Source organism: Coturnix japonica, chromosome 3 (genome assembly GCF_054131305.1).
Source record: "Coturnix japonica strain WE chromosome 3, WE-NBRP24, whole genome shotgun sequence".
Lineage (NCBI taxonomy): Eukaryota > Metazoa > Chordata > Aves > Galliformes > Phasianidae > Coturnix > Coturnix japonica.
The window spans coordinates 6,875,897-6,900,694 of NC_140665.1; the positions used below are offsets into that span (position 1 = coordinate 6,875,897).

The 24,798-nt window shown below is 38.7% G+C and overlaps 1 protein-coding gene across 11 annotated transcripts in view; it reads right to left on the reverse strand.

The window, feature by feature from the left end:
- RALGAPA2 (Ral GTPase activating protein catalytic subunit alpha 2) overlaps positions 1-24,798 on the reverse strand; it is a 107,313-nt gene that overhangs the window by 81,398 nt on the left and 1,117 nt on the right. For 8 of the 11 annotated variants that reach the window (XM_085542463.1, XM_085542462.1, XM_015856609.3 and 5 more), the window contains exons 2-9: positions 19,212-19,322; positions 18,615-18,664; positions 6,926-6,983; positions 4,504-4,547; positions 3,529-3,703; positions 2,900-3,015; positions 1,286-1,424; positions 84-283 (exon numbers count right to left, since the gene is read on the reverse strand). Coding sequence is in view for 7 of the 11 variants with exons in the window: in XM_015856609.3 (XP_015712095.2) it covers positions 84-283; positions 1,286-1,424; positions 2,900-3,015; positions 3,529-3,703; positions 4,504-4,547; positions 6,926-6,983; positions 18,615-18,664; positions 19,212-19,322 (893 nt within the window). In the remaining 4 variants the exon portion in view is untranslated. Of the gene's footprint in view, positions 1-83; positions 284-1,285; positions 1,425-2,899; positions 3,016-3,528; positions 3,704-4,503; positions 4,548-6,925; positions 6,984-18,614; positions 18,665-19,211; positions 19,323-22,785; positions 22,811-24,798 lie in introns of those variants that run through there. The other 3 variants (XM_085542461.1, XM_085542459.1, XM_085542456.1) reach the window with 2 other exon arrangements.

Consider the following 24,798-nt stretch of genomic DNA (forward strand, 5'->3'; position numbering starts at 1 on the left):
TTGCTGCAGTTGTCAGCGCACTGAGATCACTTGCAAGGTTTCTAGCGCATCCAGAGAGAAAAAAGGTAAACTTTAAAGCACACCTGAATAATTTTAGGGAGCATTTCTCCTCCATTTTTTGTATGCTGAACGGCAGTTAAGTATTTCTTTTCAAGAAAGAAAGTAACAAGCCACTTAATAAATACAACTCGAGCTGCCATATATGGAATTTTTGTGCTATAGACATTTTCATTGTTTCGTGTTGCAGTAATGTATACAGGTCTTGGTCTTGTATCAGGAATATCTGGTGAGATAAAAAGAGAAAATACAGAGAAAATCTAATCTTAAAAAACTGTACTTGCTTCCAGACTGTTTAAATGCACAGAACATGTCACCAACCACATTTTCTGTCATGTGAAATAACAGATGCAATGACTGACCGCTTTTATTATTTAACACTTGCATTATTAGCTTTACTACTTCTAAAGGAAAGCAGGAACACAAAAGCACCAGTCTTTCATGAGGGCTATAATTTCTATTAGGCAAAAGAAAGGAAAGCAAAAGAGAAGAGCTGCAAAGAGTAAGACAAGATCCAAAACAGACACAAGTCTGCAACATAAATTGAGTTCATAAATTTCCCTGGGTCTTGTTAGTAAGGAAGAATGAGAAAGAGAAGATGACTCAGGAACACTCAGTGAAAAGATTAAAAAGGATACTTAGCACATGGGAAAGAGATGTTAGCACAGGTGCAGAAAGCACTGCACAAGCTGGAATGAAAGAGAGAAAACACATGGAAATAAAGTAGAAGAATGCCGAATAGAGATAGGTTGGGTAACAATTAACACAGATGCTTAGATCTGGGGGGGGAAAATCACTTGCACACAGCTGAAATACAGGGAAGGACTGTGCTCCAGTTGTGAACATGACTGAAGTGGTACTGAGGTGAATTCAGACATTAAGGGCAAATTGCAAAGACAGGAGTTAGAAGTCAGAGGAAGGAAGGGAGGAGTGACAAAGAAGAGGCTGTAGTGTATCGGTTGAGTGATAACAACCCTGCTCCTATTGACTCTAATACATAATTCAGTAGAATATTAGGAGAAGGTCAAAGGAAAATGTGAGCATTACTGAAATAGCATGCTTTTAATTCCAGAGAAGTGATTCCTACAGATGCACAGAGCAACACAAAATGAGCTTATTTATTTCATGGCTACAACTCCTTTTATTTGCCTTTTGATGCTCATTTTTTTCTGTTTAAGGAAGCAAGGACTCTTTTTTTTCTGCTTAAAAGACAAAACTTGCTACTTACCTAGAACAGGTTTGTAGAGGTTAGTTAGTTTTGTAAAAGATGGGAACAAGTGCGGAAGGTAGTATTTTCTGAATAAGGTAAACAGAAACTTAAAACCAGTGTCTTGGTTCTCCTTATTCTTCCACTCCAAGCTTGCAGCCTTTGCCAGAGAATTAAAAGAAAGAAACAGAAAGCTTGAAGTTCGTGTTTTACACTGATCCATGTTGGTGACAAAATGTTGCTCTACTTAATGGGAAAGATGAACAACTGCACTTTAGCAACAGACATGAAAAAACATCAGTCTCAAATTTATTTACTTCTCTAGAAAGCACAGTAAGAATAAGAGATACGGCCTTGAATGACTTCAGCATATTGGAGAAAGGAAGTTCATTAGAACACAGCACATTTGCACTGTCCTTATTCAGTGAAACACAAAAAATGCAATGTCATTTTTATTTTTTGAATTGTTTCTTACCTGTGAATTTGGACGTAAGTAAAAGCATCTCTGGGCTATGCTTTCATCACCAATATGTTGCAAACCAGAACGATTCTCAATGCCTACACCTGTTAAGCTGTGTGCACAGTACCCCTTTGAGACATTTGACTCCAGGCATGAGTACTTCCCACTGATAAGGAAGAGGCTGACAGCCCTGTTTGCCTTGAGCAGCACCCTGTTCTTGCACAGACAGACACCAAGGAAGCACACATGCACTTTCAAGGTGTCCCTTAACAACAGCTTTGAAAGTGCTCCTTGGAAGATAGTGCCAAATTCTGAAAGGGCTGCTTTAGCAGGTTAAAACACTTTCAATCTGGAAAAAGTTGAATGCAGACTAAGTGTGGATGGCCTGTATATCTGTGCAAGAAAATCCAGTAACATTTCAAGCAGGAAATACCAAAGTACACCTTTCTAAAATGAAGCACTTCTTCCACTGATGACCTGAGTCTACCTGGATTTTAGTATCTTTTAATGAAACATAAGTGAGTGCTGTAAGCACTTAATTTTTCAGATATACTTCATATTGGTGTCTACCTCTCATTTCTATTTCTGTAATACATCAAAAGACAACAGGGTTCTTAATTAATTTTTAAAAACACTTAGAAAAGCCTGTTCAACTGTATGTAACAGACAAGTTCACTAAGTCTCTATCCAACGTGATAATCTATGACGTTAAAAAATGACTTCTTTATTTTAGTCGAGTGGGATATTTTTTCAGTTAGACACATTCTCCTGTTTTAATCTACACTGTACCTTTCTCCAACTCTCTAATAATCTGGGGGCTCTCTTGGATTCTGAGTGTGATGTTACTGTTTTGCTCATCTTACTGGAGTGTAATTATTCATTTCAGCTGACCAGATAATTAAAGAAATTGCAGCTTAGGAGAAAAACTTTTTAAAGTTCGGGTAATACTAATCACGTTTTCCTTATTTCTAGTAAGAATTACAATTTTCAGCAAAAACGGGTCAAAGAAATTTCCCTGGGATGATTGTCCTCTCAAAAGAAAAAATAATGAAATGCAGATGACAGCTTTTTCCTGAAAAGGAACAAGAGCAGTCCTGTATACATAAAGTGCAAATGATGTTCTACCACAAGTACAATTGTCCCAAAGTGAATACTTTAAAACATATCCTCCGCACCTGAATTACCATATATTTTAATAGCAACTGAAGAAAATAGCAGGTTTGGTCTTCAGCGATTTTCTCTCCAGAGACAGCTGGCAAAAGCGGGGTGATTTCTTCTGGAAAAATCTTAGCTAGAATAAAGAGAAAATGCTTTAAACATAGAAAACCAGAAAGTAATGAAATAAATAATATTCTCTATAAGATTTGCAAATAATTACTAATGTACTTCTAAGCTGTGCGAAGCCAAAACTGCTTGGACTCCCTGTGTTTTCCCATATACCCTCACAGATACCTGAGGACAGGACCAGCCTCTGATTTAGTGCAGTCTGGAAGGACTAACACAGTTTCTGCAGGTTAACAAACAAGCCGTAAATCTACACAGTAACTTATTTTACAGTAAGGTGTTCATACAGCTCCACCTCACTGTAAAAAAATAACAACAAAACTGCTCTTAACTCAGAATAACAAAACCTGAAGGCCATAACACTGCAAAAAATGTCAACAGCTTGACAAATGCGTGCCACCTCTGAGCTACAAACAGTATCAACCACATGGCACTGTCCCTGCAGCCTTCCAGGTTCACAGCGACTTCAGGGAAACGGAGAAGGTCAAACACCCAGCACAGAAATTGTTAGTTTACTCACCATCTGGTGAATTAGAAGGACTAATGACGTTATCTAGTGTACAGGGACCTCGCGAGGACATAACGGGTGGAAACCCAGGCACAAGGCATGCAAATATTAATATCTGCTCTTCTGTACAGTTAGTCTGAAGTGCTTGAAGCCAGAGAAGAAACAGTCGGATTCCTTCACATCTTAGCTATGAGGGGATGGTTTTATAGGGGGGGGAAAAAAAAAAAAAACATATTTGAAAGAACAGTAACATAGTCAAGAAAGCGTATGACAAGTACATTAATTCCAATTCTGTGCTAGCAAGTCTTTTGGTCATAGCACAAATAATCCTAATGCTAATCTAACAAGAGCAGAGAAGGGTGAGAGAGAGCTGTACCAAGACAGTGGCACTCTAAGAAGAGTGTATGAAGGCCCCAACCTCCATTGGAGGACAAGGAGCTGACCTGCCTCTGTCCTACCAATTACAGAATCCCAGCTCCGTACACATTAAAGCAGGCTGCTGTCCCCAACGTCAGCAGGACCAGAAGATCCCCAGGAGAACTGAGGTGCAACAAAACCACCCAAGGTAGAGTATTCCATAAGTATCCTTTCTTCTTTCTCATTAACAAGATCCAGTTTTGATGTTAGTCATTTCTTTGGAGTAACAAAAACGGATGCAAAACTATTAAGCAAAAACTATTAAGCAAAACAAGAAACCTATACATACAATACAGCACATTTCACATCAGAGAGATCTGAAAAAATGAAGCACTAAGCAAATACGTTGCTAACTCCTCCAGCTGGATTTGCAAAGGTCATTAGAACAGCAGAACTGAGGAATGGGGATTTTACGATAGCCTGCAGTTACAACCTTAAAACTTGTAACTAAAAGGTGAATGCAAAAGCCCAGCAATATGGAAAAATGATCATACTGAAAGCCTGTGAAATAATCTGCTTCATACAAATCAAATGAATAAGAAATATGAATACATCATGTTAAAGAGATACCTTGAGTGAGTTTCCAGTGTGCAAAAGTTTCTTCAAAATGGACCCTGGATTAGGAAGATGAAACAGGCACAGATCAGAGGTTAAGATACTTTTTTAAGAAAGCACTACAGAAAAGGCTGTTTATGTGCTACTTCCTGTGCTGTCAACTACACTGGTCTTCAAAAAAGGTGAAAACCTCTGGGGGATAAAAAGCAAAATGACAGACGTGACACTTATGTCTATCTAAAAAACAACAAAGCCAACAACCAAACGGCCACTGAAACTGCAAAACCATCTGATTCATGTTTAAAAACAACAGGTCAGTGCTTGTTCCAAACGCCCGACTTAAAATCAGAGTGGTCTCACATATCCCACTCTACAGTTAAAAATGTTTTTAGTCAAATTCCTTGCAAAATAACATCATGTAGAACTCAGCTGTTATTTCACGCAGTTGTGAGAATTAGAGCCTTACTTAAATGGGACCCATTGAGATCCCTCCATTTCAAAACATTACATGGAAGTTATTAACATATATAACAAATGCATATTAGCACACATGAACATCAAGCAAAAAGCAAAGTACAAGGTGCGCTTTAAATAACTGCAACCAACTTCTGAAGCTCACTTATTGAACACAGCTGTAACATTATCCAAATGCAACTATTTAGAGGGAGCAAGAACGTAAATACATTAGCTCTAAAGCAAGAGCCTAAAAGCAATTTTTTCTAGACTCATTCAAATGAAATGGAAGCAAAGTGGTCAAGCAGACATCTCCTTTTATTTTTCTCAGTGCTAACTGGAAATGTGACAACAGCCCTTTCCTTGACCTTCACCTTCCACTCATTATTTCTTTTGCAACAGCAAATACACTGTTGGGACAAAAACATTACAGCTGATGAAATGGTGCTGGAAACCAAATCAAGCAACCAACAAAGAAGAGCTATAAAAGATAATATTGTGACCGCCTTGGAAGCATTCAGGAACAGAATTTTCACAGCTGTAATGAATCAGAGAATCTTAGTTCAGAGGACATTATCAAATTAAACTACTTGAGTGGATTGCAAGTTGGTTGGAGGATCAAAAGAAAAGTATTTTCCACTCACTTGACTCTTTGAGTCTGGTCAAATGAGGAAAATAAAGTTTTCTTTGTCTCCTGTATGTGATCACAAGGCCAAAAGGGATGGCCTTAAGATGCTTATTATCTTAATGCTTTAAGGTGAAGAACAAGCAGAAGAATATCAAGTTTTAAGCCAAGCCCTCTAAGTGCCTTAACTAAGTTGACAACTCTATTATTTTCTATTTAGGTACATGCTGCAAAGCAATGTTCAGTTCTATGTTTATGAAGACTTCTGCAACAAAGCTGCTTGTGAACAGACAGAATGGACAGGAAGCTAAGGAAAAAAAGGCCGAGCTTTACCAGCTCCTTTCCTGTGCTCCTCCTATTCACTCCCTTGCTCCAGAAGCCATAGTATGTATTGCAAATATCATGGAGTGCAGATAAGAACGGAGAGCGTTTGACCAAGTAAATGCCATCCATGTGTTCTTGTGCCTGAAATGGCCAGTGCCAATTGGCTTGGCATCCTCCACTGAATGAAGGATCCATGCAAGATAGCTGGTGCCAGACTTGCAGAAGTGCTGTGTATTCAGAGTCATACACACACAGGCCAACAAGACTGTGGGCCACTCAAAGTTACTAAAAAAAACAAAAGAAGTTTATATTTTTGTCTTTTATTTCTTTCTTTCACTATTCCAACTCTGATACAGAAATTCCTCCTTTAATTCTCACAGATTGTGGTAACTGAGTGCTTCACGACTATCAATGAATTAAAATGTACAGAGAATAATGCCATATGACTATCATAGAAGAAATTAAATGCTTAAGTGATGCATCAGCCCAATGGTTCACATTTAGTGTAACTTGTGCTTAACTGTTCAACAGTCACCAATGGAAAGCAGAAATGTTGTAAGAATTTATTGCCAAAAGGAGACTGAGAACAAGTTCAGCAGAGTCTGTATCTGAGCAAAGAGCAACCACAGATTCCACCGCCCTTCTCAATCTTAATTTTTGGACTTAGTCTATGAACGCAAATGCAGACCTAATTAGGAAAAGGTGCACTGGTTTAGATCCCTCACCATTTTGATGCTCTAAAAGCACTGATAAAGACAAATGCGAAGAGGACCATGGTAAATTCCAAATTCCAGGAGCTTTCATGCAAAATTAAAAGTGAAGCAAGCAATCAACACCACACATAACAAAGAACACACAGAGCTACTTTGGCAGGCAAAAAGGTTTTCCAGATGTTTCAAGAGTTTTCAGACGTAAACCTCATGTGTGTTGGGCAGTGTCATGCTGTGGTTTAAGGGACTCATAGAACCAGGGAAGCGATTATAGAAAACATAGATTTAATTTTTACTAGAACATTTTTAAACCGTTCCTTCTTACCTATACTGCGAAAATGCCATCGATAAAAAATCCTCTCAGGTAGTAGTTGCAATATTTTCTGCGGGAAAGAAAACTAAATAGTCACATTTTCCATAATCAACTGGCTCATTCAGAGGATACAGATAAACTAGTACACAAAACATTAATGAAATGGTTATATATATATATACAGGGAGAGAAAACACAACAGAAAGCAGATAGCTACAATAATTAGAACTCTTCGCCATTACTTACTCCCTTGCTACATAGGAAGATACTTGGAATGATTCTAAATAAATGCCACAGCACTGGCACAAGCCTCTTTCCCCTTCCCCCTCTCCTGGAATGCCCTAGCGTTTCAGAATATAAACTGATTTCTAATGAAGACGTTACAGATAGAATTTCCTTCTAAGAGGCTCACTTTGGGTTACATTTTCCTGAAGTGTCTGGTAATAACTACTGTTAGATTGATACAGTCCAGATTTTGAGATTGGGTGGCTTAGGTCTGCCTTTTCATCAGCTAATGGGGTCTATCTCCCAGCTAAGGCAGAGATGAGCAGCAGGGCAGTTATTTTTACCGTGAGATGATTTACCTGTGTTTTCAGCCGCCAAGTGAAACCGAGCCAAATTACACAAAGCTAGCCTAATTTAATTCATAGCACATGCAGTTAATAAAGCACTTATGTGGAATAATACACGGCAATCTTCCTCTGACTGATGCTAACAGAGGTAGATCAAACAAAGAAAGAGGTTTGGTCAAGCCCATTTCCCCTCACTTTTGTTACTCAACAGAGCATCCACAAAGCAAAGCAATTTAAGCATATGCTTAAGTGCTTTCCCGAATGGAGTCCTACAATATTAGCTGCAAAAAACAGTTGGGGCTACCAAACGTTTTTTGTTAGTTTACTGGATGGTAATGTTATTAAATGATTTCAATAAACCTAAGCTATCTGGGGGTCTAGTTTTTGTAAACATGGCTTTTAGACAGCGTTTAAGTCAAGTTTCAAGACACATAAATATATCTATATATAGATATAGATATATGTTAGCATAATAAACTAGGTCTTGGCAAGTAAGTGGAGTGTTAGAAGACAGCTAACTTATTGGCACTCAAAAAGGCAAGAGAATACACATGTTTTTGTGCAGATTTCAGAGAAAAACATGTCTGGAACTTACAGCTTCTCAATTATTGGGATATGAAATTTAGAAGATGTATCTAAATGGGAAAATAGTTTTGACACCTTTAAGAAACAAAATTAAACTGAACAATCCTATACACGACTACCCAAGTTTAATCATCACCAGGACACATTTCTGCACAACGAAAAGCCATCAAGTCTTCAGAAAAACCACATGCAGGATGCACAATGAATGACAAGTAATCCAGGCAGTGGCGACCCATTTGCTGGTCTTTTGCACATAAAAGCTCACAAGAAGAAATAAAGCTCACAGCCAAGAAAGCAACAATTTGCGTGGCCTACACACGAATCATTATTGCTAATATGCTTGAGAGATGGGTCACGACAGGTCTTTAATTTTTCACAAGGAAGTGAGTGAGTAACTGTATACAACACTGAAAGTCACAATCGTTGGAAGAAGGAGCATTCTCTTCTCCGTGGCAGAAGATGGAAGTCATGACATGTTCACAGACTTAGGGAACCAGACCTCAGGTCATACAGACAGACTGCTCTTCCTTTACATCCACAGCACATGTTCCCCAAATAGCATTTGGCATTTCTAAAAGTGAATAGATAAATAAATCAGGCACATCCCTCTCACGTCCTCGCCGTGCTCTTTTTCAGCGCTATCCCCACAGCTCCTTCCTTAGGCCACAGGGGAAAATTCTCCCAGAGAAGGGCAACCAAAAATACACCCCAAAAAGATGGCAATTTCACTGAATAAACCTGAAATATACTTAAACACCAGGCATGCCATACTCATTTCTTATTAGCAAAAATCTGAGGAAATAATCTGATGATGTACAAACGTTTTCTTTAGCTGCAAAAAGAAACAACATCCATTTCCCAGCAGCTTTAACAATGTTCTTAGAGTAATTTTTCCAGCTTAAACATCCTAAACAATTGAGAATTGAACCAAAGAACTTGTTGGTTGTGCCTGAAGACAGCAGCACACTGAGGGAGGCGAGATCTCACCATGCCATCTCTACAAGCTGCAGAGCACATATAGTATATTAATTGTTATTTGGGAATGACCAGAGGCATGACAGCATGCAGTACAGGCAACATCTGGTACCTTGCAAAATTTCACCTAAACTTGGAGTGAGATTCACTTCTAGAAAGCAATAAGTTGTAAGCAGCATAAGCTGGCAATGTGTCAAAGATACGTAATTAAGATCTATTTTGAGAAAGAGCATAAGAATAACTCCGGCATCTCAGCTGATTTTAAGCTACATTCAGAGCAAATCTGGCACAAAAATACTGTTGCAGAGTCTGACAACCACCAGGAAAAGCTACAAGGATGCTCTAAACTGCACAGGGCTGAGATGACAGAGGAAGAAGGAAAGAATATGCCCATGGTTTGGGCTCTTGTTTTTAAGACAAAAACCAACCAAAAAGTAATTATAAATAAGAATAAAATGCAGGATAAAAGCAGTCAGGTGACTGAATCAAAACAATTTAAGGTTTGGAAAAAACAATAAGAGGACAGAAGTTCCTGTCTGGTGAAAACTTCTGTATCCCAAAATCTGCACAGCAAAAATTGGGACACTTCAGTTATTTCTCACACCTTTCTCCATTTCAGCATCTCAAAACCAGGAAAAAAATATGGGTTCGCTTTGGAAAAACACAAAGATGCACTTAATAATCTGCACGGGGTGAACAAATAGTAAGGTGAAGTCATTCGAGAAATCAAATTTGGAAGATATGAGAGCTTTGCAGAAGACTGAAAGCAACAGAATTCATCTAAATTCAGTGGGCACACTTGCTCCTGCAGTGCAAATACGCATTAGCATGTTTAAAGGTCTATACCATTAAATGAAAACTTCAGAAAGGTACAAGCAAATTCGAAGTTGAGGCTGTAACACTCTTTTCATTGGGCATTTTCACATATTATGCGCATTAATGACAAGACAAGGATAGTGCTCCAGCACGACATAATATCCTGCCATGCACGTGCATGGGTCATTGTCCTTTCAACTCGGTATTTCCAAGAATATATTCTTCACTCTCCCAACCCCTGGTGTTCTCAAAAACTCATATTGCCATCTCTATAAAACAAATGATGGTTTCTTGCACTCCAGCCTAGACTTTTAGCAACACCGCTGTGAATCCAAACTGGCTATTGACATCTTGCTTGTAGTTTCTCAGTACACTAATAAGAAATATTTTAAGAAACCCCACAGTGTGAAATAATATTGCTTTTTCAGAAAACACATAGATCTATTTAATGCTTAGTGCTTTGCTGCATCTATATGGTAATCCATTATAGCACACTTGAAATAGAAATTAGGTATTACTACTGATCAACACATCAGGGTATCTGTCAGTTCTTTTAACTGATTATCCATAGTTCTTTTTCTTCCCGACTTCCTGCATGACTAGGAATAATGTTAAGTTTAAATCTTAGTTTACACAGGACGCTTGCAAGATCTCTCTCTTTATTTTAACAAAGAACAATAAAATACACCAAGGTTTGTATTTAAACAGATACCTCCTGACTTAAAAAGAAATTGCAGTTTTAGTTAAAAGGCTTTTATTTTGGCCAGCTTAGCAGAGTAACGTTGTGATCGGTAGCTCTGCATCTATCTCAGTGTGCCACACTGCCCCGAAGGAGAATGCAGAGAAAGCCAAGGCTGTACCAAATCTTACACCGAAGATCCCTATGCCCTGATGTTTTCCAGCTTCACTTGCATAGAAGTGAGATGATAAGCGCTGCTGCTCTGTAACACACTATGCAGAGCGTCTTATTAACCAGCAACAAAATCAGATGTGTTCTTGCTGATTGAATGTGCTCTCAGAGGTGATGTCAATGACAAGTTCAGAATAATGTTCATTCCAGGGGAATGGATTCTGAGGTAAAAAAAAATAGCTTTCCTGATAGGGCCTATACATAATGAGGAGTTCCTATTAGTCCGCCGGCAGGTGTACCTACTTTAATCCATATCAAATGTAGAACAGCTCTCCTATGTCTTTATGTTTAATGCTGTTTGGTGTTATCTTCAGAAGGTTCAACTATTAAAATCTGCAATAATTTTGATTTTTTTCTGCTGTTATTCACTGATTTAGGTGAGTTTGTATGCCTGCAGCAGTTCTACCTCCATAACGGGAGACTCTATTTATTGTATCTGTAAATTATTTATAGTTATTTGTTGAGGGCAAATATCTGCCCAAAGCAAGCAAGACACATATTCTTCCCCAGGCATAACACTATACAAAAAGATCTCCTAAATATACACCATGTACGTTTACAACTTAAAAGGCCAGAAGAATAACATTAACGTTGTAACAATAATAGATGAATCAATCATAATTACAGCAGAATAAGCTGAAGATGGTTCAGAAAGCTATTTTCTGTTGGAAAAAAAGCAATTTTATTGTTATAAAAAAATAAACCCTTTTTAATGTACTGAGCTCGAGAATCAGCCAATCAAGTCGGTGACAGACAACGTTAAACAGTGAAAGGTGTCACCACGGTAAGCAACAGAACCAAGTAAAAAGCTGGAACAGAACCTAAAACCTTGGTCTAAAGCTGAAGCTCTTAATGGTAGGACAACCTACAGAGGTGGAAAATAAGCCACTTAACTGCACAGACATGAAGAAAATCTAAGTAGTCAAATGAAGTCACAGAAAAGGGATAACCCCAAGAAAATAGAAACCAGTGCCCGTGGAAATAAGAACTCAATAATAACTTAATATTCCTTGTACACAATTGTACAGTAACTTTTTATATTGTCCAGCCTCACTACACAATTCAGTTCTGCAGAATTCAATTTTAATCCCTTTTTTATTCCAACCAGAACGTAACGAGTCATTAGGAGCAACATCCTAAAACAAGCAAAGCACCCTAAGGAAATATTAGAGATATTAGAAAGACATATTTTGGTACATCCATTAAATTAACAACACAGCTCTAAAGCCTTCCAAAGCAAAAAAAAGCTATGAATGAAAAACTGCTGCACATTTCACTGATGCAGGTTTTTATGAGTCTAAGCTGTGAAAAATCCCATTCTGTTTTAAGGCGCTTAACCAGCATTGCTAATTCATGCAATAATCCATTTAAAGCAGACCCACAGTGCAACCATAGAGCTCAATACTTAATATAATCACAGCACTCTTAGTCTAGAAGGAACCAAAGTTACACAGTTCTTTAACTGATTTGACTGCATTACTAAGCAGCACTAAAAAAGAAGGGTATATTCCTAAGCTGTGGTTGCGATGCTGATATCTACTGGGCACCCACCATTGCAGCAGGTGTTCCTCTGACAGATGCAGTGTATTTACTGCATATTGTCTGTAATCTACTTTTCAAAAGGGTTGCTAACAGACTATAGTCAATTATAAACCTATGCTGAATTATCATCAGCCTTTGTGGAACAAGTAACTCGTGCACATCTGCAGTAATAAATTTAGGCTATACAGCTGCTTCTGCAATCATTACATTCAGATTCTGACAGCAGACCAATCCACATCTTAATCTTCTAAGTATGCAGCCACTTGCAGTTTATACCAAGATATGTTTCTGACAACAACAACGCTGCATTATAACCAGCAGCTACTGCAATAAAATAATCAGCCCAAAGTATGGGCAAGCTCAGTTTAGCGATTTGAGGGTTCTGGTGGGTAAACTGGCTTGCAGCCCAGAAGACCAACATTGTCCTGATCTGCACCAAAAGAGAAGTGGGCAGCAGGACAAGGGAAGTGATTTTCCCCCTCTGTTCTCATCAGGCCCCATGAAGAGTACTGCATACAGGTCTGGGAACCCCAGCACTACAGACTTCCTGAGGGCAGATCTGGGAGTCTTTAGGATGCTTGATGGGAGAGGGAATCCCTTGGGAATCAGTCACGAAGGGCAAAGAGGTCCAGAAAGGCTGGACATCCCTCAAGATGGAAATCTTAAAGGTGCAGGAGCAGCCTGTATCCCTGTGCTGTAAGACAAACCAGAGGGAAGAAGACCAGTATGGCTGAACAGGAAACCTTCGCTGAGACTCCAGAGAGTTACCACCTTTGGAAGAAGTATCAGGCAATTCCATAGAGCATACAGATGTCACTAAGGTATACAGAAGCAAAATTAGAAAGGCAAAAGACCAGCAAGAACTTTATCTGGCTAATAATAAAAACTGGCTTTACAAATATACTAACAGTTAGAGGAAGGCTAAGGAGAATCTCCCACCATTACTGGACACAGCAGGGAAAGTTGGTGCTGAGGACAAAGAAGAGGTTAATGTTCTCATTGCCTTCCTTACATCTATCTTTAACAGTCAGGCCAGTTATCCTCAGGGCAATCAGATCCCTTAGTTGGCCAGGTTGGATGGGGTTGGTTGACATCAATCCAGGTTGGATCCAACTGAGGCCAGGTTGGATGGGCCCCGGGCAGCCTGAGCTAGTGAGGGGAAGCCAGCCCACAGCATAGGGCTGGTACTGTATGAATTTTAAGATTCCTTCCAGCAGAAGCCATTCTAGGATTCTATGACAACAGTCTTAAGAAAAATGCTTACTCTTGTACAAAAGCCAAAGCAGACCGTGGTTATGGGTGTACAGTATCAAAGATAAGCACACTGTAGAAGCTATTAGCACATTTGTTTTCTTAGCGTTTTACACCCACTTAACACTTAAATCCACCTGCTGTGTGCACAGTTTGGATACTTCAAATCAGACACAGGCAGCATCTGAAAAACTTCAATGGTGGCTACTCTGGTGAAGTGACCTGCTCTACTTCTATAGATAGAAGTATTTAGGAAACTCGAAGAATGAAACATTTCATCCAGTGAGCACACTGAATTAGCATTGACTGCATCAGCATGAGATGGGGCTGTTCTTAATTAAGCATAATTATAGAAAATGGAAATAAACTACCTATGTAGCATATCAAAACCAGCAGCATGCTCCTATTTTGCTATAGATGGAAAAGGGTTGGCATCATAGGAATCAGTATCTGATACCATAGAAAACATAACTACAAAAGCACTTTTGAATTAACTAAAATTACTGTTAATATTACTCCCTCTTGATTATTATTTATTCTTTGATTAATATGTTGCTTATTGTACCATTGGGAACCCCAACTGCTTAGGTGATGTGTGAAACAAAGAGTTCAGTAAATTACAACAGTGTCAACTTAGTTTTCAGAGCATTTGTGGAAACAGATGGCACTTTTGCTTAACATACACACTAGGTGTCACTCAAGAACAGCAGCAAAACAGTCACAAAACCATACCAGAAAAAGGCCTAAGTGAAATTATTTAATCAATATTTTTATTGACAATTCTAAAAGCTAACCCCAACCATCTGGATTCCAAATTTCTTAATCCTAAGTAATTACCTACTTAGCTAATTAGAACAAAACTCTAGGAAACCTCTGGTTCATGCTGACAACAGATTAAATGGGGTAAGCTTAACAATCAATTAGTTTTGTTTCCTGTGGCTGACAATGTGAATGTTTAATTACCTGGCATTTACACTCTTCTTGTCCTGTATTCTGACTGACATATTCTTGATCTGTGCACTAAAGGGCCCTAGAAAAAGCTGTTCTCCTACAATGCATCAAGTTATCAAGTGTCAGAGGCATAAATGGATTGCCAAGTTACTTCTAGTACATTAACATCATGAAGCAGATCACTTCAAATTTCGTATCAATCTGGAATGATTTCTTCTTCGCTTCCTCACTGGGCTAAAACACAATTCTCTTCAATCAGAACCAAAGAAGTACTTTGTTCATATATAACTGTGCTTTTTTCTTTCCTCGTGTATTATGTTTTCCTGATGTTTTTAAGACATACTGAATTGGTTATTAGCCACACATTTTCAAGACATAGGAATACATATTTATTCACTTTAACTGGGTGAGTAAGCATTAGCTATTTTCTATTCAATGACACAGTCACAGAAATTTAATTACTTATTCAAGGCCAGAGAGTAAGTATATTAATGAGATGCAATTAAAATGCACAGCCTCGCTCAGTAAACGAGGTGATACCTACTCTCACTTGGAGGTGAGAAGGGAGGAACAAAAGAATTTCTCCTGCTACCCATACAGGCATGGTATATGTAAGATCTCGTGTAACTTGATGCTGCCTTAAACAAACCCTACATTACATTCTTACTAATGCTTACTGGGGATAAATAAATAAAAGCAGAAAAGGGAACCAACTAGAAAAGGTGTCCTCCTAGGTATATATGTTTTTTTATAAGTAGAGAGGGTCTCATAGGTGAAGTGGCACCTGGTAGCAGTCTTGGCCACAATGACTATGACACACCGAAGGTTAAAAACTACAGACAGGAGGAAAACTGACTGCAAATCCTGAACCCTGGATATGGGGAGGGCAAACTTCAGGAGGGACCACCTGAGCCCCAAGCTGGAGGGCCATGACTGCAGGAATGATACATTTCCAGACAACTTCAAAGTTGAATGGGATTTGCTATTCCAGGTAAGTCCATGGGGACCCAAGAGAATTCCTATCCGCCAGTATTTTTAGTACCCTGATGTTATCATAAGACCTCTCCCAATTCTTAAACGGGCTTGGAAATTTGGAGAAGTTCCAGAGTTGACTGGAGGATAGAAAATGTCCTGATTTTCAAGAAGGGCAAGAAAGAAGACACTAGAAATTGCAGGCCTGCTAGTCTCACTTCAGTGCCTGGTAAGATTATGGAGAAGATTGTTCTGGAAGTTACTGAAAAAGAACAAAAAGACAATGCAGTCATTGGTTGCCACCAGCAAGGGTTCACAAGGGGAAAGCACAGTTTAACAAACCTAGTTTCCTTTGATTACAAGTCTACACACTGCAATGGCCAAGGGAAGACAGCAGATACAATCTTTTGGGATTTTGGCAAAGCTTTCAACGCTGTTTCTCAATGTATCCTTATGGACAACATGTCCAGCATACAGATAGATAAAAACCCAACAAGATGGGTGAGCTGACAGGTTGGGCTCAAAAGTCGCAGTAAATGGGACCACCTCAGGATGGTGGCACTAGTGGGGTTCTACAGGGCTCCATTTTAAGGCCAGTTTTCTTCAATGTTTCTATAAATAATCTGTACATGAGACTCAAAATGCACAACTCAGTAACTCTGAGGATGATACTAAACTGGGAAGAGATGTTAATTCCCTTAAGGGTTGAGAGGCCTTGCAGTGAGATTATTATGAATTACTGGACAATCACTAACAGCACAAAATCTAACATGAACAAGTGGCAACAGCAATGTGAATGACCAGCCATGTTCTGGACTGCCATGTAGGCTCTTGTTCATTGCTGGCAAAAATAAACAGCTAATGGTGGTGACTATGCTGAAAAATAGTGTTTTGTAGCTGAGAACATGCTTCATCAAACAGCATTACTGTACTCTTCTTATCTGTTGTTGCCTCCATAAAAATAAATAGGAGGCATTACTTTCAGAGCAACTTACATTGTGTTGCCTTGAACTAATCTTCCCATGTATTACAGAAACAAAAACATTAAAGCTATCAAAAGCCTTTTTTTACACAAGGAGAGGGAGTAACAAGACATTTTCAGAGAGCTGATCCTCAGTTTCTTCAAACACACGTTACTGTATAACTTTCAATGCACTCTGAGCAGAAATACTGACATAGCCAAGATACCACTCATCTCAAAACACGGAAACGAACCTTGTCTAAATGTCTTCCCCCATGCCTGGCTGATCTTCTTGATCTTCTTGATCTTGGGGGTTGGAACTACATGATCCTTGAGGTCCCTTCCAACCCGGGTAATTCTGTGATTCTGTGATTCCTTCAAGATTTCCTTACATTTCAACACTACTGTTATCAAGTAACAAGAACGACACCTTTCAGGTTTGGGGTTTTTAAAGTATAGTAAAATGGAAATGAAAAATCGTTCTACAAAAAGTGCCATGAAATTTAATGAAAAATAACATTTGCACTATTGCTTCAGCATTTCAGCAACTGGTTTTACCCCCAAGGGGAAAACTTCTTCTACGTTACATTAATGACAGGATTCCTTTGCCTAACTGTTTAGATTTGTTCACATTGAGTCTTCACTCTTCAAAAGGGAACAGGATGACAGATCTCAACATTTGAAGGAATTTTGACTGCAAACTGAATATAATCAAGAAAGTTTTCTGAAAGAGACTATTTCATTGTACTGATACCTTCCTCTTCACTTATTCCTGTTGTTCCGTAGTCACTTGCTGCCTCATCTTGTTAGTGAAAGAATCATACGTTGGGAAACAACATATACTTCCAGTGATAGGAAGCATCTTCCAGTCTGGTAAGTCTGCCTTGCGTGGACATGATTTTAAATATTCTATGGTATCCAGAAGCAAACATTTGCTTTTATACTCTTGAATACAAACCATTGGCATATGCGGTTACCAAATTAATGCAGAAAGCCCCAAAACAAGATTTAGCTACGTGTCACCTGTTTTCTGAGCTTATCATCTTTGAAATACCAAATTTGGGTCAGACTTCCTTGACGTCAGAATTTATTGCTCAAAAACAGAGAACACTGACTTGGAAAACTAACCCAGCTTTGAAAGCTGAAGCCAAAGTAGCACATCTAAGAAGTCTAAATGAAGAACATGTTGCAAGGGTAGAAAGCAAGGTATTAAATACTTCCTTCCAGTGTATTTCAAAAGACAACTCTAGTTTAAGCAGCCAGCGATTTTTTCATCCTCACAGATATTACTTGCAGATGACCTGACAAATACACAGACAAATAGACTCAAGCTGTTCCTTAAGCTACAGAAGGTAACACAAGGATGTAACATTTACTCAACTCAAAGTCTAAAGCCATACCTTTTCATCAAGAAGCAATCCACCGTCAAGCTCTGATGCACTTTTATTTATGCTTTTTCAAATTTTAACTGGATATGTTAATTAAAACTACCACATTATCAAGAGTGCTCAGTAACTTGAAAAAAGTTAAGAAGAGCAAAACAGAATGATTTGCAAATAAGAAGCAATGTACTGCTTATATTCTGAATGTATTCTCATTCAAGTACGGCAAGGGAAACTAAATACAGTAAGGCATACAAATTTACCATGAGATTTCTCAGAACTGAGCAGCTACATTTTTGTATCTGTAAAGTACTTATGATCTAACATGAAATAAATTTAATTTTTCCTTTAAAATTTTATTGTCAAGTCTCAAAGTCTGAGGAAGTTTCCCCTCCTCTCTACTTCTGATTCAACCAAGCTGCCTAACACCCTAAAGGGTACCAATTAATATAATAACTGCACTTGAGCAATGTGACACCGTGCAGAGCCACATTTCAGACTACTCCGCAAGCTAAATCAGTTCACTTTCCTTTGATAAAATCTAACTCTGGATATTTTTCAAGCCAGATATTTCCGTAGCATATATTTTTCTTTATTATTGCTGTATCTGAAAACAGTGCACACCCTAGTTCTTTTCTGCCTTTTATCCCTTACAATCAGGAACAACTACCGTCATTTTGACTGATGCCTGGTTTTACCTCTCGTTGTAAAGGTGGTAGCAAGCACATAATGACAACAACGTATACAATTAAAAAGAAACAGTTCTTTAGTAAGGAAAACTTACTTCAAAAAGAAAGAGAATGGAGTCCAGCTCCTCCCTCTGTGATTTATTCCCTGCAAGAGAGAAAACAAAACCATTTGATATAATTTACGGTGTGATGAAACAGATGGAGAAAATACACTATTGTTATTCAACTGAAGTCAACAATGCAGCACTTGTCTTATTTTAATTCATCTAGAATCAAAAGAGGAGTTTGTTTCTGAATTTCAGTATCTGTCCCTCCTCTTTGGGCATAGTTAAGAGTCTCATATCTGCAAAGCAATGTGATCAAGTTCATCTTCAACCAAACAGTTGTTCTACTCAATGTTATCTTCAATGTTCAGTTTTGCTCTGTGAATTTCTGATATTTTTCAGTTGAACAGACATATACTTAAATGTAGGGTAAAGGCCATCAATACTTCAAAACAAGAGGAGAGAGTGTGCATGTAATTGTACAAGACCTAATTTTTGTGTAGAAATTATGCTTAAAGCCATAAACACACATTTACAACTCTTTTCGGTTAACTACAATATTTCAAGCAGCAGTTTTCCATGGTCTATGATTCTATGATCACTAGTGATACCGTAAAATTAAAATGCTGGTAAGACTCTAACACTCACCTTTTTGTTTCAGGCTATTTTCCAGTGTTATGAAGTTTTCATAGAAGACGAAAAAAATTTGAGAATAATTGTTCTCAAAAAACTGCTTCAGGTCACTTCCATCCACAATATCTACAAGGAAGAACAAATGGAGTTATTACACAACATTTGAAACCTGAAAACACTTCATGCGAACTGGAGAACGAAGTGCACTATAAAACACTTTTAGTGACTTTGTTAAACATTGTATACTGAAGTGTGATCTCATCATTAGAAGTGAAATAGAAAACTGTAGGCTTTTCCTTAGTTTTTCAAAGTTTCATGTTGTTTATGGTTTGTTTTCCATTCTAAAAAAGCAAAAGACAGGATGCATCCACATAACACTTTCCTAACAATTCTTAATCCACAAGAGACATTTTTTGCTAACAAATGTGAAGGCTGTCTGTTATCAAATTAACTCACTAGCTCTCCCAATAGGGGTTATATTGAGTATACACTGAATTCCATCCTTTTGGATAATCAGAAGTGTACACTGCTAGAAATTCTTCCACGTGCCCCAGAGCATGAAGTAACACGACTGAGCCCAAATATACCGAAATTACTGCATGGTTGAGCTATTAACATGGACTAGCTTTCAGCCCATCTGATAGCCAACTGCAATGCTTGTTCACTTATGAAGTTTCTCAGTTACTTTAAAAACTACACTACACAGCAGCCATCCCACAGCTGTCTGTAAAGATTCCAGGCATCATTAAGAATCCTTAGCGACTTCGAAACAATTCATTTAAGAAAATAGTAATTGCATGGAACCTTCACCCAAGGGTAAAATCAACCTTTTACACTGAGTAGAGGAAGTCAGCACAGGAAGTTTCAATTAAAGGGCAAGACCAAGTGAAGGCCAAAACACAGCTCTTAAAGACCAAAGATACATCCACAGCGACTGCCTGAATACCAAACAATAACGGGATGTTAAAAAGAAAAGTCAAACATTTTCATTTATAATGAAACTACTGCAGATTTCTTATAAATAATTATTTCTAATTTTTGAGTTTAATTACAGAAAAGAGGGTTAAGAGCATTTGTAGAAATTTATAGGGCTGCTGCTTGACAGAAGAAAGCTTATTTTTTACCTTCATTACGAATTTAATCCAGTAATCTGATTCTCTCAGGAGTTAAACCTGTATCACACAGTCAATTGTTTCAATACATAAACATCTGAGTGCCAAGCAGTCCAACCAAGTCGCTTAAATTACTGTTGTCAGTAAGATGAAATACATTAGTTCATTAGAGAAAAAGAAACAAGTCCACTACTTCAAAAAGATGTATTATCCAGGGGCTAGAAGCATCTCTTGTCCTGTTTCTCAAGATCTAGAAACTAGATGGTCACACATGAGGCTGGCGTGGAGGGGGAGGAAGATAAACACTGCTGAAGCACTACTGTGACATCAGTGAATACTGCTATCTGAAGATCTTCATATGCACTGCTAAATCACAAATCAGATTTCACATGGTCTTTAATACACATTTGGAAATAGCTCTATCAGAATAGCACACAGCTCCATTAAGGAGCTGATGTACTTTTGTAAATGGCAACAAATACTGACAAATTAAAAGATACCAAGGGAGGGTGAGCCTGTTGTCAACTCTGTGCCAACCAGGACACTGCCTGCACACTGTCCTACCTGGGGAGGATGCAAAGAAGGGTAAAAGTTGGAGTTTTAATTAAAAGCAGAGTCACAGAACTACTTAGTAAATAAATAAGCCTACCCAGGCCAAACTGAGGCAGTCAAGAGAATAGCTGGAGGAAAGTACTTTGAACACACGACACAGCTAATGTTAGAAGCAGAGGTCAGAGATCACTGGGCTAAAGACTGACTGTTCCTACCGCATTTCTTCTCCTCTTCTGGAAATTCCACTGATCAAGAAATACTTCCAAAACATGAGCTGCACCTTAGCTATAGTTTTCATTCTGTTTCCAAACCGCTTTCCATTTTAAAGTAACTTACACAGGAAATATTCTACAAGGTACGTTTTGATGCCAGCACAGCTATCTGCCCATATTGTTTCTGCACTACCAGAACAAATCTAGCTGTGAAATTTACCTGGCAAGTAATTAAATAAAACAAATCAACATATTCCCCATTTACTTACAAAAATAATGGAAGCCCAGGCATACAGCACTTCTTCGGGCCTTAACATAGGGCTAGGATTTCAAATAAACTTATTTTTTAAGCAGAAAAAACCCTAACATTTTCTAAACGTGACATTTATCAACCAGACTTTAATGATGCTTGCTCTTTGCTGTAATTGATTTGGCCAAGGAAAGATGTAATTCCACCCAGAGGTAAGAAGAGAAAGCGCAGGAACTGTTAACAGCGTGCCTAAGTTTCACCTCTCAAGAAAGCCATTCATTAACCAAGCCAACAAAGAAAACCAGCAACATCACACATCAGCAAAAGACTGATGTTAGCCTTGGATTGCATTGGTGTTTTATGCTTTCTCCCCCTCCCTCCAACCCCCCAGAAAAAAAAAGAAATAAATTGATAGCTTTTCTGCAATAAGGCATTGTTTGGATGCTTGCAGTATGGCAACAATTAGTGCATGGAATCTCTTTTACACGGTATTGGTTTCCTTCAAGCTCCTGGTGTTGAATTTGCAAGTGAAGTGCAATTATTCCCCTCTATGAATGCGTTGTTAAACACAACTCTTGGAGAAAACAAGGCTTTCATTTACAAGGCTTTCATATGAAAGAATGAGTTCATTAAGGAAACTTTCCCTTTAAATTGTGAAAGGAGGAGAAAGGAGCTGCCTAATAAGAAAAAATAATAAATTAAATTCCCTATTCTATAAATATGGCATTTCAGAGATGACTCATCTGTTGTTCTGACATAAGCATGCATTCTCAGTCACATCCTTTCCCTACTGAACTACTTTGTTCTTTATACTCCTTTGCAGGATATGGAGAATAAATTAGAACCTTCCACTTCACAATTAAAGGTTCTGAATTCTGAACCACAAAAGCCATCAGCAATACCTCCATTTGCTACCTTAGGGCGAGATATTCGCTCTGAAAGTAAGATTTTCTTGCAATTGAGTAAGCAAGCTGTCATCTTGATACCGCTGCTCAGCTCCCCTAATAAAAGCAAAGCAGCAACCCCCCCATCCAGGCTCCATCTCTGGGCAGGCAGCAGCACACACAGCACACCTGGGGCTCTGCCAACCTTCTCCCCTGTCCCACTGGTTCTGCCCTTATCACCCAGACCATCACCAGAAACAAAAGCTGATGAGAAAAGAGTCCTTTGCAAGATGATTATTGAGAAAGCGCCATTTACTATTTCTCAGTAAAGACACTACGGTTAAACACTGACTTCTTCTGCATCACTTACAGATGCTGAAGGAAAATTAAAGAGCAAAGCTGAACAGCAGGTGTTAGGTTCTGTTTTTCTATTTATATTGACTGATAGGTAACTCTCACGTTACTACTGATGAAATACAACCACCTTCCAAATTCACAACCGAGTACTAAAACCTAAAGCAAGCTGGTAAACATTGCCAGCCATCACACAGTTGGTGCCTTTCCAAGAACACGTATAACCTGACTCCATTCCGTAAGCAAGGTCAGGTGGTTCATTAGCTAATGCTTCCCACCAGCACTCTGCAGCTCTCACAGCAACACGGAGGAAACAGCAGGACATTCTGCAGGGTGTATGTGAGAATCCTTCTCTAGAAGATACAAAAGTCAATTCATTAGATGATGGCAAGTCACCCTCACTTGTCTTACAACTTCACCTTAAAACTTAAGGAAATGAACTACCCAGAAACCATCTGTTAAGAATCTGAGCGTGCAAGCTCAGCGCTCTTCTTTGTACTTAAACTATATATATATATAGGAAAATAATTGTGCCCTTACCACACCAGTTTTCCTCTTATTTCTGTATTAACTACGACATGTTACCGCATTTGTTTAAGCTGTATGAAAGCCTCTCCCTTATTTCCATGAACTTCCAGAGTCAGGTGGTTTGACGTGAGGTTTTATGTTATTTATACGCAGCCCTCTCAATCCCCAGGGTTTTTCTTTGTCTCAAGTACTTAAAGAGAAGGAGATGAAAAGATGACTTAGCAGTCATGCTCTGGTTAATGATAAACTTTTACGAGCAGCCTCACCCTACAAAGCTCATGGTGTTTTTACCACCTGTGTCAGGAAAAGAAATGGCATTTTTGTTCAGATTAGAGCTGGAAGTGTTATGTGAAGGGTGGCAGCCAACTGAAACCACCAGAGATCATCCTACCCACAGATAGACCTGACAACTTCCAGCCTCCAACAAACAAGAAGTTTCAAGACCCAAAGATGTGCTGCAGCTCTGAAATCAGCAATAAGAGCAGCACAAAAAAGAGACTCCCCACCAGTATGAAATAAAGCTTAAGTGCCCCGTGATACCCTCTTCACTTGTATGCATAAGCAAATCATGATCTCATGTTGATTAACGGAGAGCACTATGGTAAACTGAGGTCACTGCCCCCACAGCCCCATATTCACAAATTATTTTAGTATGGTTTGTGGAGCACACAGCCAATAAGTTCAAGATACAGTTGCAATGCATGGGCATCATGTATCTTCTGCCATATTGCAGAATCCTCAGGCAGCCAGGTATATGGTGTGATTTAAAAGCAAACAAACAAACCCAAGCAAAGAGAGCATTTTACACACTCCTGGTGCAAGAAGTGTACAAGCTTGGGTCCCAGGGAGGATAAATCTATATATATATATATATATATATATATATATATATATATATACACACATATACATACATACATATATATATATATATATACACACACACATACACACACACCTTATATATAGGTAGTCTCATATTATGCTCTACAATTAGCATTGTGTATCTATATTGTATATCTATCTCTATATAGATATATATAGAGAGAGACATGATAGATATCTATATACATAGAGATATATACACAATGCTATTCATAGAGCATAATACGAGACTACCTATATATAAGGTGTGAAGGAGACCTATTGCTGTCTTCTCACTCGGGATCACATACAGCACCATCACTGCAAAAGCTGCTCACTTTGTCACAGCACATCAAGAATGCTTGTTATGTATTTTCTCCCATCACTGAAATGCTGCAGGAAGAGGCTTCTAACCTCAAGCCCCACTGACCCATGCTGCAAACCACAGCGAGGTTTCCACATGCAGCCTGATGCCACAGTCAGAGCACTGGGAGGACAGCAGGTCCACTCCATAAAGCCTACGTTTCCACCTAGGCCCTACCACTGGCTCCTGCATCCCCACAGTGCTGACAGCAAGAGCAACATGGTCACAGTGACTGCCTTCTCCTCCTTGAAAAGTCACTAGCCTCAGGCTCTCCACTCCAACCAGTTCCAGAAGTCTTGCAGCTAATAACACCTCTCTGAAGCTCCCACAAAATGGTCCGGCATGGCTGAAATCGGCCACCAGACTCAAAAAAAAAAAAAAAAAAAAGAGTGCTTAAAAGAGCCATTTCCTGCTGCTGTTTGCTCACCAGCAGAACACGAGGCCACCCAAAACCCTTAGATCACAATCAAAATCCAGCAACA